This window comes from Ovis canadensis, chromosome 1 (genome assembly GCF_042477335.2).
Source record: "Ovis canadensis isolate MfBH-ARS-UI-01 breed Bighorn chromosome 1, ARS-UI_OviCan_v2, whole genome shotgun sequence".
Lineage (NCBI taxonomy): Eukaryota > Metazoa > Chordata > Mammalia > Artiodactyla > Bovidae > Ovis > Ovis canadensis.
Genome location: NC_091245.1, coordinates 120,606,639 through 120,626,717, shown reverse-complemented (window position 1 = coordinate 120,626,717; position 20,079 = coordinate 120,606,639). Strand labels below are relative to the sequence as shown.

The window sequence follows — 20,079 nt, the reverse complement described above, 5'->3', positions numbered from 1 at the left end:
TGAGTGGCTGCTTGTCCAGTAAGACCTGGGTCCCTAGGTATGTTATCCGCTCTCCAGGAGCTGACTGAAGCAGTGAATGTGAAATTCAGAAGGATCCAGGAGAACTAAATAACGTGGAACACGGTAATATGATAAAATGTCAGTGGAGAATTAATTTGTTTTCCTGCATGTATATTCTCTGTAATTTCAGACAGCCCTTAGCTATGATGATCATGGCTTCATCTGAGATCTTGTAACACTGGCCGAAATGAGTATCTCTGAGTTCTCTGCATTTCGACCCCAGCTGTTTTGAGTCCTTCATCAGTCAGTTTGTCCTGGTTGCCTATATGAACTTTCTGAAGAAAAGGACAGTGAGAGGCAACTGCAACAACAGAGGTGTCAGAAAGCTGTTTGCATCTGTAAGCTGTATACCTAAGAAGTCCAGGACATTTAAATGCTAGAACACATACGCCAATATCAGACATGCTGCGACAATTAGAAATGTTGATTTCAATTATATTTTGATTTCTTGATGCAATTTTTCCCAATAATTCATCAGTGACCTGCTGACGACTACTAAGATCCAGCTGCTTCCAAAACTGGAAATCTAAACCAAGGTCACGCCAGTACTTGCAAACCAATGATGCAGAAAGGCAACGTGCATCCAAAGATAAACTGGAAATTATCTTGAGCAGGATGGAGGGCGGCAGCTGGTTGATGTCCGGGGCGTCGGGAGGCGGCTCCCTGTGGCAGTCGCCCGGCGGCTTGGGGCCCTCCGGACAGTCGCCGGGTGGCAGAAGGGGAGGCGCCCCCTGCTCAGACCGCGTCCCGGGCGGCGGGGGAGCGCAGGGCTGCATACAGGGGGTGCAGGCGGGGGCCCCGGCCCCCTTCCGCTTGCACACCATCTCGGGAGCCGCGGGGGGCTAGGCCAGCGGTGCCCGGAAGGGCCGCGAGGGCGTGGGCGGCGCAGGCGGGCCCGCGGGCCCCACAGGGGCCCACAGGAGGTTCCGGGCGGAGGCTGGCCCCCTCAGCTTTCTTTATAGTCCAGTTCTCACACTCATACATGACTACTGAAAAAACCATAGCTTTGACTAGACGGACCTTTGTTGACAAAGAAATGTCTCTGCTTTTTAATATGCTGTCTAGGTTGGTCACAACTTTTATTCCAAGGAGCAAGCGTCTTTTAATTTCATGGTTGCAGTCACCATCTGCAGTGATTTTGGAGCCCCCCAAAATAAAATCTGTCACTGTTACCACTGTTTCCCCATCTATTTGCCATGAAGTGATGGGACCAGATGCCATGATCTTCGTTTTCTGAATATTGAGTTTTAAGCTTACTTTTTCACTCTCCTCTTTCACTTTCATCAAGAGGCTCTTTAGTTGTTCTTTGCTTTCTGCCATAAGTGGTGTCATCTGCATATCTGAGGTTACTGATATTTCTCCCAGCAATCTTGATTCCAGCCTGTGCTTCATCCAGTCTAGCACTTCTCATGATGTACTCTGCATGTAAGTTAAATAAGCAGGGTGACAAGATACAGCTTTGATGTACTCTTTTCCCGATTTGGAACGAGTCTGGTGTTCCATGTCCAGTTCTAACTCTTGCTTCTTGACTTGCATACAGATTTCTCAGGAGGCAGGTCAGGTGGTCTGGTATTCCCATCTCGTGAAGAATTTTCCACACTTTGTTGTAATCCACACAGTCAAAGGCTTTGGTGTAGTCAGTAAAGCAGTAGTAGATGTTTTTCTGGAACTCTCTTGCTTTTTTGATGATCCATCGGATGTTGGCAATTTGATCTCTGGTTCCTCTGCCTTTTTCAAGCCCAGCTTGAATATCTGGAAGTTCACGGTTCATGTACTGTTGAAGCCTGGCTTGGAGAATTTTGAGCATTACTTTACTAGCATGTGAGATGAGTGCAATTGTGTGGTAGTTTGAGCATTCTTTGGCATTACCTTTCCTTGGGATTGGAATGAAAACTGACCTGTGGCCACTGCGGAGTTTTCCAGATTTGCTGGCATACTGAGTGCAGCACTTTCACAGCATCATCTTTTAGGATGTGAAATAGCTCAACTGGAATTCCATCACCTCCACCAACTTTGTTCAGGATGATGCTTCCTAAGGCCCACGTGACTTCACATTCTGGATGTTTGGTTCTAGGTGAGTAATCACACCACTGTGGCTATATGGGTCGTAAAGATCTTTTTTGTATAGTTCTTCTGTGTATTCTTGCCACCTCTTCTTAATATCTTCTGCTTCTGTTAGGTCCATACCATTTCTGTTCTTTATAGTGAAGTCACTCAGTCGTGTCCGACTCTTTGCGACCCCATGGACAGTAGCCAACCAGGCTCCTCCGTCCATGGGATTTTCCAGGCAAGAATACTGGAGTGGGTTGCCATTTCCTTCTCCAGGGGATCTTCCTGACCTAGGGATCGAACCTGGGTCTCCCGCATTGTAGGCAGACTCTTTACCGTCTGAGCCACCAGGGAAGTCTGTCCTCAAAATGTATATTAGATATAATATATCTATATTAGATATAATGTTATTATTATATTAAAATCTTTTGCCCCTTTAAAAAACCAAGTTGCTTATATTCTTATTATTGAGTTTAAAAAATTTATGTAGGCTGCACTGAGTGTTTGTTCCTTTGCGTGGGCTTTCTCTAGTTGCAGCACGTGGATGCTACTGTTCCTTGCGGTGCACAGGCTTCAGTAGCTGTGGCTGAGTTCAGCAGGCTTATTGCAGTGGCCTCTTGTTGCAGAGCCCAGGCTGTAGGTGCACAGGCTTCAGGAGCTGTGGCTCCTGGGCTGTTACGAGTGAGGGCTCTGCAGTTGTGGTGCACAGGCTTCGCTGCTCTGGGGCATGTGGGATCTTCTAGACCAGGGGTCAAACCCATGTCCCTTATACACTGTACCAGGAAAGATAGTCCCTTACTATTGTGTTCTAGGAATTTTCTTTTTTTTTTTGCTGAGTGAACTCCCTGGGAATTTTATACATATAGGATGATGAAGAAAAAAAGACAGTTTTAAGTTCTCCCCTTTCAAACTGGATGTTTAAAATTTTTTTCCATTGTTAAGCTGGCTATAACTAGACTAATTAGAAATCTGTTAGAGCAAACATTCTTCCTTTGTTCCCAGTGTCAGGGGGAAAGCATTCAGTCCTTCCCATTTAGTATGCTGTTTGCTGTAGGTTTTTCCCTGTAGTTGATGCTCTTTATCAGGTTAGGAAGCCTTCTTCTATTCCAGATTTTTAAAATCATGAATGGGTGCTGGATTTTGTCAAATGCTTTTTCTGTATCTGGTAAGATGATCATGAGAATTTCGTCTTCTATTACTACGGTGTGTTACATTAATTTATGTTCAATTATTAAGCCAACTTTTTATTCCTGGGATAACTCCTTGGTCCTGTATAATCTTTTTTATATGTTGCTAGATTTGACTTGTTAAGATTTTGTTGAGGACTTCTGTGTACATTTTCATGAATGATATGGGTTTATAATCTTTTTCTTATGATATCTTTGTTTGGCTTTAATATCAAGGTAATACTGGCTTCATACAATGAGTTGTTCCACCTCTATCTTCCGGAGGAGACTGCTAAATATTAACTCTTACTTCTTGCTAAAATATCTGATAGAATTCACTGTTACAACCATCTGAGTTTAGGCATTTCTTTTTGGTTCATTTACTTGTTTTAGGACTTTTAAAGGTTTTCTATTTCTTGTTGAGTGAGTTTTGGTAATTCGTGTCTTCCTCAAAATTTGTCTATTGCACCTGAGTCACCTAATTTTGGGGGCATAAGTGGTTTATACTATTGTGGTATGCTGCATAATGCAGCGCTTCTACTCCTAAATATACACCCTAGAGAAGTGAAAACATATAGCCACTACAACTTGCAAATGCATACTCATATCAACAGCATTGAAAATGGCCCCAAACTGTAAGTAACTCAAATGACCATCAACTCGCATAATAAACAGAATATGGTATATCCATACAATGAAATACCACTCAATCATTAAAAGGAATGAAGTTCCAATATTACTCTGCAACATGGATAAACCTTGGAAACAGCCTAAATGGAAGAAGCAGGACGCAGAAGGCCATGTATTATACGACTCCATTTACATTTGTCTGAGACAGGCAGATCCGCAGAGATGGAGCAGACTAGTAACTGCCATGGGTACCGGAGGAGTTAACAGGGAGAGACTGATAAGAGCTACGGATCTGTGCATGGTTTATTATGAAGCATTATTTTGGAATAAGAATTTGAGGCAGAGCATGTTTAGTTGAGATTTTTTAAGGGCTGTGGAATTTTTCCAAGTTCTTAAGACACATAAGAATAGGTATTTTCCTGGAGCAGTACAGTCATGATCATTCATTTTCCATTCTAGAAAAGTTTACCAGAAATATTGACTTTAACTCTGGAACACAATGAAGAGAAGTTAAATTAACCAATCAAGAGGACTCCAAGGAGAAAATCTTTGGAAAGAAAGTAGAGTGCATTAGATAAACTGTAAGATATTGAATGACTTTCAGAAATAATATGAGTGAAAGAATATGCTACTTTTGTCAACAGAAAAAAAGAAAGGCTATATAGAAATGTCAGAGCAAAAGAGGCTATAATAAAGTTATGGTCCAAACAGGACTAAAACTAAAACAGGACATGATTTTGAGCTGACAAGAGGAAGAAAACAAAATCCATTTGACATCCGACTCTTTTAATCTTCTCTTTCAAGGAGCAGGGTTTAAGTGCTGTAAGATTACATTTTTTTACCCTATCATGGGCTGGCTTTGAAGAATATTTATGCAAATTTAATACTATTGTGGGCTTCCCTGCGGGCTCAGTTGTAAAGAATCCACCTGCAATGCAGTAGAGGTAGGTTCGATCCCTGGGTCGAGAAGACCCCTTGGAAAAGGAAATGGCAACCCATTCCAGTATTTTTAACTGGGAAATCCCATGGACACAGGTGCCTGGTGGGCTACACAGTCCATAGGGTCACAAAGAGGCAGACAAGACTGAGCGACTAAACCATCCCAATACTATCATACTCACTTTCTATTGCTATTTAACAAAGTGCTACAAACTTGGCAACAGAAAACAACACACAGTTACAGTTTCTGTGGGTCAGGTGTGCAAGCACAGCCTAGCTGGTCCTCTGCAAGGCCACAATAAAGTACCGGCCAAACTGTTCCATTCTGTTGGCATAACTGGGGAAGAGTATGTTGCAAAGCTCACCTGGGTTGTTGGGAAAAATCATTTGGCAGAATTTGCTTGCTACTCTAGACTAAATGCTGAACTTCTTTCTGGCTGTTGACTGAAGGTCAACCTCAAAGTTAGAGGTCACCCCCAGTTACCTGACTTGGGAGGTGGGTCTCTAAAGTAAGTCTGCTAACAAGACAGTCACAAAAGCATGAACACTACAAGACAGACACCATGGTGGGGGCTCACCTTAGACTTTAGAGTTATAAATTCTGATTGTTCATTCAATAGTTTGCCTTTGACAATAAGAGTAATGACAGCAAACTTACCCTTACTTACACCATAGTAAGAATAGAGAAACATAAGAGAAACCATTTTAAATATGAGAAGATAAGCAGCACAGGGCTGTGCTCCCTGAAGAAAGAGAAACAAATGATGTGGGCCCTTTATTTGCGAGCGCTTCCATTTGTTTCTTTTTGGCAGCACCGGGTCTTCAGTGCTTCGCACAGGCTTTCTCCAGTTGCGGTGAGTGGGGGCCCCTCTTGGTTGTGGAGTGGGGGCTTCTCATTGTGGTGGTTTCTCTGCTGTGAGCCCAGGCTCTAGGCACCAGGGCTTCAGGAGCTGCAGAATGCAGGCTCAGTAGTCACTGCACATGGGTTTAGCTGCTCTGCACTGGCAGGTGGATTGGTGACCACTGTGCCACCAGGGGCGTCCCTGGAAGGGCTGGGGGAGGAAACGAAGTAGAGCACAGCAATTTCACTGATTCAAGGAGAAGAAAACTATGGCTGAATGCCCAAATGGCTGGAGTTCGCAGGAGACAGTAGTGGAAAGGAAGACACTAGATAGAGAAATCTCTCTAGAAATGCACAACGGGGTTTCCTAGAATCCTTAGTTAATACTAAATTACACATGCACAGGGAAACGCCGTGAGTCTAGGCAGGGCGGCTGTAAACCGAGCGATCCCTGGAAGTCATGCAAGACAAGGAGATACTCCTTGTCTAACTACACAGAGAGGAGACACTGTTGAGTTGGGCACTCATTAGAGACCCCAGAAGGCTCACCCCTGAAACTAGTGAAGGCTACTTTAGGGCCAATCTAGTAAAGCTTAAAAAACAAGTCTTGAAAGAGACAAGCTAATCTGTAGTAATCTATCTGCCTGCCAAAACCAACTCAAAAACTCTTTAAAAGAAGACATCAAAATCCTGATGTATAATCCCCATCTCTTAAGTACAGGTAGATCTGTGAATACGATCGGAGACGCAATAACTCTTCCTTTAACTGGATTATATCATATGACAAAGATGAGAGGACTGATTACCTTATATTTATAAGATCCTCTGTAGCAGCTGACTGGATAGAGACTTTCATGTTGCTTCTGAAGAAGCTGCCATGTTTATGGTCATGGAGCTAGGACTCGGGGTTAGCCTGTGGGATCTGACTGATTTAGCTGACAGCCAGCTAAAAAAAAAAAAAAAGGGCGGGGTGGGGGACTTCAGTCCTATAACCATAAGGATAGAATTCTGAAAACTAATGAAGTTGAAAGATCTCAGTTGTCATATGAGGTCACAGCCCCAGCCAACATCTTAACTTCAGCCTGATAAATCCCTGAGCAGAGGACTTAGCTCTAATCTATGCTTACACTTCCAACCTATACGTGGGATAGTAAATGAGAATTGATTTAGGCCACTAAGTTTTAGTAATTGTTATGCACCAACATAAAACTAACATGGCTGGAAAGAAGACAGCCATGTCTGCTCTTACCACTTCCCTTGGCTGGAATTTCTAGTCTGTGCAATACTGATCAATTGGTGTGACACAAAACCTACTTCACTGTTATAAAAGATGAAAATGACTCAAGTATATGAAACGATGTTCAACTTTACATGGTTCAAAACCTGAAATTTAAAGTACTCTGAGAGGACTTCCCTGGTGGTCAGCGGTTAAGAATCCACCTGCCAATGTGGTGGATGTGGGTTCTATCCCTGGTCCGAGAAGATTCCACAGGGGCAACCAAATCCTTGTACCACAACTACTGAGCCTGCGCAACACAACATCCTTGAACTGCAACTGCTGAGCCCTAAAGATGCAACTACTGGAGCCTGTGTGCTCTAGCCTGTGCCCTGCTGCAGTGAGAAGTCCGTATACCGCAACTAGAGAAAGCCCATGCGCAGCAATGGAGACCCAGCACAGCCAAAATAAAAACCATAAAGGTGCACTGGATACAATTTCTCACATGTCAGACTGGCAAAAATTAAAAAGTGCATAGGCTGTGGGGAAGCTGGCCCTCTCGTGTATTATTCAGTTCAGTTCAGTCGCTCAGTCGTGTCTGACTCTCTGCAACCCCATGAATCGCAGCATGCCAGGCCTCCCTGTCCATCACCAGCTCCCGGAGTTCACCCAAACTCATATGCATCAAGTCGGTGATGCCATCCAGCCATCTCATCCTCTGTCGTCCCCTTCTCCTCCTGCCCCCAATCCCTTCCAGCATCAGGGTCTTTTCCAATGAGTCAACTCTTCGCATGTACTATTAGTGGGAATGAAAATAAGTACACTCCTTTTGGAAGGCAATTGATATATCCAACAAAACTACAGAGATACCTTTTGACTCACCAATTCTACTTTTTGAAATTACCCTCAAGACACACTTCCAACAGCACAAAAATACTTATCCACAAGGTTACTCCTGCAGCATGGTCAATAATTAAAAAATATTGGAAACATATTCAATGTCCATACCACAGGAAGGGAGTTAAAATAAAATGTAATATATGCACATAACGGAGTACTCTACAACAATGAAACAAAATAATGAAGATTTCCATGAACTAATGTGGAGTGATTTTCAGAATATCTGTTAAGCCAAAAAAGGTCACCTAAGTATGCAGGAATGGCACAAGTGGGAATGGGATAGAAAGGATACAGAGAGTTATGAGAGAAAGGAATGACATTTTTCCAAGCAGAACTTTTTGTATAGTCTTGACTTATAAAACAGTTAATATCTCATAGTCTTTAAAAATATCACAAGGATGGAAGGAAAAACACTAATACTTAATATGAACAAAAAAGAAACTAAATGGAATTTCAAATGAATAACGTAAATACACTGAAGGGTATATAAGAAGAACTAACCCAGATAACTTTTGAACACAGTATTTGAACATCATGTCTTTAGGCTTAAGACAAGAACTCTAAACTGAACTGAATTAGTCGGTCTTTTCAGAGGCATGGGTTAGCAATTTTGAAATCCCCTTCTTTTCACTATAGGATTGTGCAATTGAGTAATTTATAATTGTTGATAATGGAAGCCAGGTTACTTGACACTGAGAAGGGAGTTAAAATACGGAAAGAGATTAGGATAGAAAAGAATGAACAAGAGGATACTGGATTGGAACTGGAGATCTCAGTATGAACTGGGGAATTTTAAGGAGGCTGATTCTAGGCCAGAGGCAGAGAAACTTTAAGATGAGGCTGAACATTATGTGTGCCAGAACAATCAGGAAGTACTCAAAGAATGCTAGGGACACGTCAAAAGGGCACAGAAGCCACTTTGAAGTAGTTCCCTTTGGCTAAATCTGGAAAATCTGAATATTAAAATAAAAAGTGGCTGATAGCTTGATAGGGATTGCATTGAATTTGTAAATTGCTTTGGGTAGTATACTCATTTTCACTATATTGATTCTTCCGATCCATGAACATGGTATATTTCTCCATCTATTAGTGTCCTCTTTGATTTCTTTCATCAGTGTTTTATAGTTTTCTATATATAAGTCTTTAGTATCTTTAGGTAGATATATTCCTAAGTATTCTATTCTTTTCGTTGCAATGGTGAATGGAATTGTTTCCTTAATTTCTTTTTCCACTTTCTCATTATTCGTGTATAGGAATGCAAGGGATTTCTGTGTGTTGATTTTATATCCTGCAACTTTACTATATTCATTGATTAGCTCTAGTAATTTTCTGGTGGAGTCTTTAGGGTTTTCCATGTAGAGGATCATGTCATCTGCAAACAGTGAGAGTTTTACTTCTTCTTTTCCAATTTGGATTCCTTTTATTTCTTTTTCTGCTCTGATTGCTGTGGCCAAAACTTCCGGAACTATGTTGAATAGTAGTGTGAAAGTGGACACCCTTGTCTTGTTCCTGACTTTAGGGGAAATGCTTTCAATTTTTCACCATTGAGGATAATGTTTGCTGTGGGTTTGTCATAGATAGCTTTTATTATGTTGAGGTATGTTCCTTCTATTCCTGCTTTCTGGAGAGTTTTTATCATAAATGGATGTTGAATTTTGTCAAAGGCCTTCTCTGCATCTATTGAGATAATCATATGGTTTTTATTTTTCAATTTGTTAATGTGGTGAATTACACTGATTGATTTACGGATATTGAAGAATCCTTGCATCCCTGGGATAAAGCCCACTTGGTCATGGTGTATGATCTTTTTAATGTGTTGTTGGATTCTGATTGCTAGAATTTTGTTGAGGATTTTTGCATCTATGTTCATCAGTGATATTGGCCTGTAGTTTTCTTTTTTTGTGACATCTTTGTCAGGTTTTGGTATTAGGGTGATGGTGGCCTCACAGAATGAGTTTGGAAGTTTACCTTCCTCTGCAATTTTCTGGAAGAGTTTGAGGAGGATAGGTGTTAGCTCTTCTCGAAATTTTTGGTAGAATTCAGCTGTGAAGCCGTCTGGACCTGGGCTTTTGTTTGCTGGAAGATTTCTGATTACAGTTTCAATTTCTGTGCTTGTGATGGGTCTGTTAAGATTTTCTATTTCTTCCTGGTTCAGTTTTGGAAAATTGTACTTTTCTAAGAATTTGTCCATTTCTTCCACGTTATCCATTTTATTGGCATACAACTGCTGATAGTAGTCTCTTATGATCCTTTGTATTTCTGTGTTGTCTGTTGTGATCTCTCCATTTTCATTTCTAATTTTATTGATTTGATTTTTCTCTCTTTGCTTCTTGATGAGTCTGGCTAATGGTTTGTCAATTTTATTTATCCTTTCAAAGAACCAGCTTTTGGCTTTGTTGATTTTTGCTATGGTCTCTTTTGTTTCTTTTGCATTTATTTCTGCCCTAATTTTTAAGATTTCTTTCCTTCTACTAACTCTGGGGTTCTCCAACTCTTCCTTTTCTAGTTGCTTTAATTGTAGAGTTAGGTTATTTATTTGACTTTTTTCTTGTTTCTTGAGGTATGCCTGTATTGCTATGAACTTTCCTCTTAGCACTGCTTTTATAGTGTCCCACAGGTTTTGGGTTGTTGTGTTTTCATTTTCATTCGTTTCTATGCATATTTTGATTTCTTTTTTGATTTCTTCTGTGATTTGTTGGTTATTCAGAAGTGTGTTGTTCATCCTCCATATGTTGGAATTTTTAATAGTTTTTCTCCTGTAATTGAGATCTAATCTTAATGCATTATGGTCAGAACTAGAACAAATAATTTCAAGATTTGTATGGAAATACAAAAAACCTCGAATAGCCAAAGCAATCTTGAGAAAGAAGAATGGAACTGGAGGAATCAACTTGCCTGACTTCAGGCTCTACTACAAAGCCACAGTCATCAAGACAGTATGGTACTGGCACAAAGACAGACATATAGATCAATGGAACAAAATAGAAAGCCCAGAGATAAATCCACACACATATGGACACCTTATCTTTGACAAAGGAGGCAAGAATATACAATGGAGTAAAGACAATCTCTTTAACAAGTGGTGCTGGGAAAACTGGTCAACCACTTGTAAAAGAATGAAACTAGATCACTTCCTAACACCGCACACAAAAATAAACTCAAAATGGATTAAAGATCTAAATGTAAGATCAGAAACTATAAAACTCCTAGAAGGGAACATAGGCAAAACACTCTCAGACATAAATCACAGCAGGATCCTCTATGATCCACCTCCCAGAATTCTGGAAATAAAAGCAAAAATAAACAAATGGGATCTAATTAAAATTAAAAGCTTCTGCACAACAAAGGAAAATATAAGCAAGGTGAAAAGACAGCCTTCTGAATGGGAGAAAATAATAGCAAATGAAGCAACTGACAAACAACTAATCTCAAAAATATACAAGCAACTTATGCAGCTCAATTCCAGAAAAATAAACGACCCAATCAAAAAATGGGCCAAAGAACTAAATAGACATTTCTCCAAAGAAGACATACGGATGGCTAACAAACACATGAAAAGATGCTCAACATCACTCATTATTAGAGAAATGCAAATCAAAACCACAATGAGGTACCACTTCACACCAGTCAGAATGGCTGCGATCCAAAAATCTGCAAGCAATAAATGCTGGAGAGGGTGTGGAGAAAAGGGAACCCTCCTACACTGTTCGTGGGAATGCAAACTAGTACAGCCACTATGGAGAACAGTGTGGAGATTCCTTAAAAAATTGCAAACAGAACTACCTTATGACCCAGCAATCCCACTTCTGGGCATACACACCGAGGAAACCAGAATGGAAAGAGACACATGTACCCCAATGTTCATCGCAGCACTGTTTATAATAGCCAGGACATGGAAACAACCTAGATGTCCATCAGCAGATGAATGGATAAGAAAGCTGTGGTACATATACACAATGGAGTATTACTCAGCCGTTAAAAAGAATTCATTTGAATCAGTTCTGATGAGATGGATGAAACTGGAGCCGATTATACAGAGTGAAGTAAGCCAGAAAGAAAAACACCAATACAGTATACTAACACATATATATGGAATTTAGGAAGATGGCAATGACGACCCTGTATGCAAGACAGGGAAAGAGACACAGATGTGTATAACGGACTTTTGGACTCAGAGGGAGAGGGAGAGGGTGGGATGATTTGGGAGAATGACAGTCTAACATGTATACTATCATGTAAGAATTGAATCGCCAGTCTATGTCTGACACAGGATGCAGCAAGCTTGGGGCTGGTGCATGGGGATGACCCAGAGAGATGTTATGGGGAGGGAGGTGGGAGGGGGGGGTCCATGTTTGGGAACGCATGTAAGAATTAAAGATTTTAAAATTTTAAAAATAAAAAACTAAAAAAAAAAAAAAAAGTGACTGTAACCTACTGAATACAGAAAGAATTTCTGAGTCCACACTGATACAGACAGATGAATGGGGGAAAAGGAAAAGTTCATCCTTAAAGTTGAAAGCCAACTAATAAATGTAAAAGAAATGATGAAATTATATGAGAGCCAGAAAAACACAGATTCAGGCAAAAATCATCAATGGGCACTAGTATCTGAGGAGCACGATATCTGCAGTCTCAAACTCCTCACAAGATACTAACTGTAAGAAGTAAAATAACTACCCTTAGAATGTAGAATGTTACTACATTAACAACATGCAGTAACTTATACAATGAAAAAATGTGGCAGATACCACCTTAATGAAATTATCAAAGTTAAAAACATTGGGACTAACCAACAGCACACGTATCCACATAAGGCACAAAAGGGACTCAACACCACTTCTGTGGGGTTCCTGCCCAAAGCACATCATCTGAATCTAATCATGATAAAACATTTAAGTAAACCCAAATTAAGGGACATTCTACAAAATAACTAGCCATACTCCTCAAAAATATCAATGCCGCAAAGCACAAAGATTCAAACTGTCCCAAATTAAATGACCTAAAGAGACACAGCGACTGAATGCAACACATGATCTTGGATCTTCTGCTGCTGTGGGGACATTACTGACTCAACTGGCAAAACCTCAATGTGAGTTGCCTACTAGATAATAGTAACTGAGTCAATGTTAACAGCCTGATGTTTTGTAACTACTCTGGTTAGATATAGAATTTCTTGCTTATTAAAAATGCATAGTAAAGTATTAGGGGTAGAGGGGGTATATCTGTAATTTGCTCTTAAAAACAGTTCAGAAAAAAACACATACACAAACACAGGAAGAGAAACACACAGATTGGGGAAAAGGAAGAGAGGAAGCAAATACAGTAAAATTTTAATATTTTGAAAATGTAAGGAAGAGATCAAATTGCCAACATCCGCTGGATCATTGAAAAAGCAAGTGAGTTCCAGAAAAACATCTATTTCTGTTTTATTGACTATGCCAAAAACAAAGATCATGGCATCTGGTCCCATCACTTCATGGGAAATAGATGGGAAAACAGTGGAAAGTGTCAGACTTTATTTTTTTGGGCTCCAAGATCACTGCGGGTGGTGACTGCAGCCACAAAATTAAGACGCTTACTCCTTGGAAGAAAAGTTATGATCAACCTAGATAGCATATTCAAAAGCAGAGACATTACTTTGCCAACTAAGGTCCGTCTAGCCAAGGCTATGGTTTTTCCAGTGGTCAGGTATGGATGTGAGAGTTGGACTGTGAAGAAAGCTGAGCACCGAAGAATTGATGCTTTTGAACTGTGGTGTTGGAGAAGACTCTTGAGAGTCCCTTGGACTGCGAGGAGATCCAACCAGTCCATTCTGAAGGAGATCAGCCCTGGGATTTCTTTGGAAGGAATGATGCTAAAGCTGAAACTCCAGTACTTTGGCCACCTCATGCGAAGAGTTGACTCATTGGAAAAGACTCTGATGCTGGGAGGGATTGGGGGCAGGAGGAGAAGGGGACGACAGAGGATGAGATGGCTGGATGGCAACACTGACTCGATGGACATGAGTCTAAGTGAACTCCGGGAGTTGGTGATGGACAGGGAGGCCTGGCATGCTGCGGTTCATGGGGTCACAAAGAGTTGGACACGACTGAGCGGCTAAACTGAACTGAACTGAAGGAAGAGATTTGGGATTTCTTCAAATGATTCTTATAACTTTTCTATACGTCTGAAATGATGTTAAAAAATTAAAGAAAAAGCTGTAGGCACAAAGGTGTTCATTATAGTATTCATAATAGTGAAAACTTCATTCATTTAATAATTACTGGGCATCTTACACTCTAGGTGGTGTGCTGGACATGAGAAATAAAGTAGTGAACAAGCAAGGCTGGTTATGAGGCTTAGACCCTTGAGGAGTTTCCTGGGATTCAATATTTGGAGGCTCAAACTGTAAAAGTTGGCTACCCTCTGTAGAACTTAACCATGATGTCAGGATATAGAAATGTTTATGAAATTACAGTATAATCATTTGACATTAAGGCAAATCAAAATTAGAAAAGTAAAGATTATAATAACAGAGGAAGATGTTAAAAGATATTAAGTTAAAAAAACCAGGAGACACTGTAAATACTATTAGAATTGTACATCTATGTACACATAAAAAAAAGATATAAAAAGAGTACTCACGGTGACTTTGTCTTTCCTATTTGAATTTCCCATGTTAAAAATTTTAATGATTAAAGAAAAATTTCATTCCAAAAGTTACTAACATTTCAGAAAATTGTCATAATTAAATGTACATAAATGGGCCAAGTAATTGAGTTTAAGAGAATTTGATTAGTCAGTTAAGATCACCAAAATTTTTTAAATTTCCAGCTAGTTTTGAGTATGTATATCTTCTTAAATTACCTTTTGCTTCAGATTTATGCCATTTAAGAGATGCCATTTAATGCACCATTTTATGAAATCTGCAAAGCTACTCGTTCTTAATGTCTGAACTATTATGTTTTTGTTTTTTGTTTTTTTTTTTTAACAAGAGAGGTATCCTTAAACCTAATGTCATATGACTTATAATTTGTTTGGAAGGTAAACTACACAATTTACCAGTTAATGCAGTTAGGGTAGATAGTAACTGCTGCAGAGGCAGGAATTTCATGTTCCTGGTGACCAACACAATAGCAACCAATCACAATAGTGTGCATATTAAGCTAAGGTGCTGAATACTATACACTCTGGAACAGAAGTTTTTAATTTACCTCTAAGACATCCAGAAATGGCAAGCCTTAGTAAGGTGAGAGCTGATGAGGTCTGTCATTTATAAACCTCCTTGTATTTTACTAAAAACTGAGTATGTCTATTTTGTGAGAGGAAAAGTTTAGAGCTCTCACCAAATTTTCAAAGAGGTCAAAGGCCCAAAAGTTATCAAAGGTACTGCTCTGAATAAACAATATTATGAAATTTTCTAACTTAGAAATTTAATAACTACATAAAACCATTTAATCCAATTTTTACATCATGGTTAAGTAACAAAATATGAGTGGAAAAAAAAATCAAATTTCCCAACTCCAGGTTAAATTAAAGCTTGATTATGAAAAATCATAAATCTATCCAATGAATTAGTAGCATATATATCAACTTGGTGAATAATTAGAGAATGTCTTCTGCAATGTGTATCACTAAAAACCTTCTGATGACAATACTAATTTATTTTAGATGTATCCGAAAATGTGCCATTTAAACAGAAAATATTTATTCATTTTTACCATGAATGTGTCAAACACTAAGCTAGGCACTGACATTTCAAAAATGATAGATCTTTTGAGATGTACAAAGTCTACTGGAAAAGAAAGAAGTATAAAAATTGTTTATAATCTAGGCAGGTGGAAATAATTTCCTGGAGAAGCTAAACAGTACATATCCAAGAAGAAATGATATCTAAGCTGGAGTAGTATCATTACTGACAGAAAGAAGTGAAGGCTGGGATGGACATTTTACACTGTGGGGATGTTTACAAAGGTACGAAGGATCCTTCCTGTGTTTTGAGGATAGGATGGAGAAAAGACGAGTGGAAGATAAGGTCCAGACTGTAAATAGTTTATGAATTCATGGTGAATTTGGATGTTTTCCTGAATGCAAAAAGCTGAAGCTATTAAACATTTTTAAGGAGAGGAGAAGTTAATTTGAAAAAAAGTAACTCTGGGCCTTCCCTGGTGGCCCAGTGGTTAAGACTCGGCGCTTCCACTGCAGGTTCAGTCCCTAGATGGGATCTGCTGCGTGGCATGGCCGAAAAAAAAAAGGTAATGCTGAGGAGCAATGTAAAAGACAAAGTAATGTGGGAAAGAAAAAAAGGTAAAATCTTTATGTGAAAACATTCTTCCTGGAAAAATGTATTATGCCTGATACTTTTTTAAGAGTTCAGGTTTTCACATACAACTTTTTTTTAAAAAAAGCAATATATATTTTTAGTTAAAACCTTAGTTTACAATTTAATGGCAGATTCTCACAGAAACTTATCATGGGCCTACTATTTGCCTAAGAGCTGCACAGCCTGGTTGCTGCTTACCTGTAACAGAGAGATTAGTTACCGCGGCGCTGGTTAAAGGAAGGACTGGATTGACCGGGAGGGTAGTTGCTGCACTGCTCGTCACAAGGCTTGGTGTGGTTGCCACCTAGAGGTCGGAAGTGAAAACATGCAAAAGCAGTTGAAAACCAAAATTTAAAAATTTAACTCCACACTGCAGGTTTATTTTTCCTACAAACATTTTGAAAATTCCAGATACAACAGAATAAAATTAAACTGTCCAAAAGGAAATGATTTTATTAATTACTCTCTGACCTTGGAATTGAGAAAACTGGCTTATGTTGAAAGGCTGCTTTTACTAGATGGTTTTCCCGTAATATTACAAATGGCTTTGCCCAAGTTTTAATGAAAAATTAATTTTAAAATTCCCATATTTCAATTATGTTGAATAAGATATACTCTAAATCATTAAAAAATACTACATCATTATAAGTGATCTAAACAAGAAAACTATTCAAGGGGATCATAGAATTTGGAGTTCTTGTATTATTACTTCTACTTTCAGCTATGTGGGGGTAAGACTGTCTTGATTTTGTTTCTAATGAAATCTCATTATGGAAAGAATATAAAACAAATTTTTTAATAAGGACAGTTTCTTTTTTTGGAATTACATATTGATACACTAAAGCAGCAAATATTACCTTCCTTCTATCCTATCCTTCCTCCCTTCCTCCTTCTAGTACAAATAAATCCAAAGCACGAAAGTCATGTACATAAAACAAGACTGCCTAATACTATCATGTTCATAACTACTATCTCATGAACTGTATGATCAAAGGCTTACCAGTTAACAATCAAAGCTTTCACTTAACAAACTAGGAAGTGCTATTAATGATGACTTTAGTTTGAAAAGTCTCCTTGGCATAGAGTAATATTAAATTAGAAATAAATTAACAAGGAAGTATCAGAAATACAAACTCAACAATATTCCCGTCTTTGGAATCCTGGTTGGAAACATGGCATCACATTCACAACTGTTCTAAAGATCAAGTGAGTCACCTGACAACTGTATGTCCCTTCAGTCTAGCAATACTATTTTAATGTTAACAGCAGAGGTTACTCAGTACGGTTATAAATAAAAGGCCCACATCAATACAAACTCAGAGCTAAAGGTTATCTGGGAATTTACTGTCACTTAATCATGTAAGTAAAAGTTTAATAAACTGAGCCTTAGAACCCAAAATGAATAAAGAGCAACTGAAGATTTTTTAGATAACTGAAATTAGCTGCAAACTGACTCCCAGTTAGAGAGTAACCTAATAAACTATAGCAGAGAAGACAATAATGGAACTGCAATGAAATAGGAAAGGATTAAAACTGTTTAAAAAAGAAAGATCAGTTAAGTTCTTGGGTTAACAACAAGAGATTTCATTACTTTGGTAACATTTAAAATATAAATTTATACACCTTTATTCAACATGAATATATATAATAGATTCCTATAAGGATATAAATTCATTTGATAGGTCATTCATAATGTAAACATTAGCTATTGAGCGCGTACCCTTGCATCCCATCCTTACCAGTGAGGCTGGGCTGGGGAAAACTGCTTTGATAGGTGAGCTGCTGGTCCCACCACTGCTGGGGGGGTTGATTCTTTTTTCCTTCTGGCGGCGGTTACAAAACCAAACACGTATTACCTCCTTTTCCATGTTAAGTTGATCAGCAATCATGGTGATTTCTTCCGAGGTAGGCTTTTGATTCTGAAGGGGAAAATAATAAAATCATCTGTTGGAAAAACTTTCTGAACTACAGGCATGACCACGTCACTAAATGAATAAGCGAACAGGAGAAACAAGAGAATGAAGCTGGGCTATACAGGGCCGTATTACTCCACTTCTAACAAAAAACTTCCATGTTCTAACAAACATGCATTGATTAAATGTAGTCATATTAACTTAGAATGCTATTCTTGTATATATATATACACATATATTTTTAAGGGCAATTAATCATGAATGAAACTAATGCCTTATTTATTAGTGGGAATTTAAGAATTTTTCCAGTGCTTCATACACATAATCTCATTTGGACAATGTGAGGAAGGCAAGAGTTCCAGTTCCAAACACTAGAATTTAGCCAAACCAAACTACTTGTGTTTCCGCTGTACATAACATTAGTATTACACAGACAATCCCATGTACATGAAAAGTAAAAACCTCACTAACCTCCAAGAAACTCTTCTCTAAGGCCACACGAATGTTGGTCTCTATGCTGGTGCGTTTCTTCCTCCTACGGTTCAAGCCCTCAATCCCCATCCCTGGAGAATTCAGGGCACTTGGGCTGGAGAGAGCTGAATCAGATGAGAGGTTCTCTGTAAGAAAGAAGAAAACACATAAATCAAATTAGCTGAGCATGATTCATGCACACAATTACATATTAGTAACAACAATCAACCGAAATATTTCAGGCTAACAGCAAGTATGGAAGGTTACTATAACTTGTATTAGAATGTGCTCGCTGCCATGGGCCTTCCCACTGCTCTTGCTGGCCCTGTCTCAGGACGGCTCATTAGATCGCCTGCTACGCTCTGACTTGTTCTGACACAGTAGTCGACTGCTCCTCTCTTTACTCTAAGCTCTACCTCTTCAGCTTCCATGAGAGAGTTCTGCTCTTCTGATTTGGTTTTGCTTGCTCTTTCATTTATTAACTCTAAGGATGAAAGGAAGAAAACCTGGAAATTATTGACTGTTAAACGTTTATCTTGCAAATGACCTCTCATTTTATTTCACTGGTATTTCTCTCCTTCCCCTCAAACCAAACAATGAAACATTTTTAAACTATTTAAAGTTTAAACAAGATTCGGCCATTTAATAGTTTAATGACCCTGAGCATGTCAGAGACATCTCTGAGTTTCTTTCCACTCTATTTTCTACGAAGGGAACAGACCACCGGTTTACACCTGTGGAACTCAGTAAGATTACAGATGCTGAGGCCATATGTGGAACTGTTCAAAGTTGGGAGTTATAGGTTTGTCTTTGCAAAAGACCTGAATTTTGTTCACACCTACAATGAGAACCACAGTCTAGGGGATCCCTATGATTCCTTATAGCTCTAACAGTCTATGATTCTGTGACTCAAAATTCAAAATCTCCAAAGGGAAACTGCAGCAAAAAGCATGTAAGTTAAAACTAATAGCTCAATTTTTTTTTAATGTATAAAAAGGTAGTCATTTTTTAAAAATCAAAGTATAATTGATTTACTATATTTTATTGGTTTCAGGTATATAGCAAAGTGATTCAGTTATAAATACATTTTTTCAGATTGTATTTTACTACAGAGTATTACAAGATGTTGAATATAATTCTCTGTACAATACAGCAGGTCTTTGTTGCTTACCTATGTACAGTAGTAATTTGTATTTTTTGTATTTATTAAACTCATACTCCCAATATGTCCCTCCTTCCCTCTCCCATTTTTGGTAACTATAAGTTTTTTTTTCTATGTCTGTGATTGTTTCTACATGAATACAGATTTGTATTATTTTTTGGATTCCACATATAAGTGGTATCATATAGTAGTTGTCTTTGTTTGACTTATTTACTAAATATAATATTCTCTAGGTCCAGCCATGCTGTTGTAAATGGTAACATTTCATTCTTTTTCATGGTTGAGTAATAGTCCATTGTATAGACATACCAATGTGTGGTCACTTTTAATGACAAAGCAGAAATACTATCAGGAACAAATTTATAATAATCCATGGAGGAAGAACCAATAAACTTGTTTTTCAAGTTTATTTAAATACATAGGCCTTCTT

At 38.7% G+C, this 20,079-nt stretch overlaps 1 protein-coding gene and 1 pseudogene across 27 annotated transcripts in view; both read right to left on the bottom strand.

Annotated features, from left to right (window-relative positions):
* The window catches only part of POU2F1 (POU class 2 homeobox 1), a 196,816-nt gene that overhangs the window by 8,772 nt on the left and 167,965 nt on the right, over window positions 1-20,079 (bottom strand). For all 27 annotated transcript variants that reach the window (XM_069548058.1, XM_069548202.1, XM_069548226.1 and 24 more), the window contains 3 exons: window positions 18,488-18,633; window positions 17,843-18,022; window positions 16,302-16,407 (listed from right to left, as the gene is read on the bottom strand). In XM_069548058.1, the coding sequence (XP_069404159.1) occupies window positions 16,302-16,407; window positions 17,843-18,022; window positions 18,488-18,633 (432 nt within the window). The remainder of the gene's footprint in view (window positions 1-16,301; window positions 16,408-17,842; window positions 18,023-18,487; window positions 18,634-20,079) is intronic.
* LOC138417617 (F-box/LRR-repeat protein 17 pseudogene) lies at window positions 66-2,237 on the bottom strand (annotated as a pseudogene).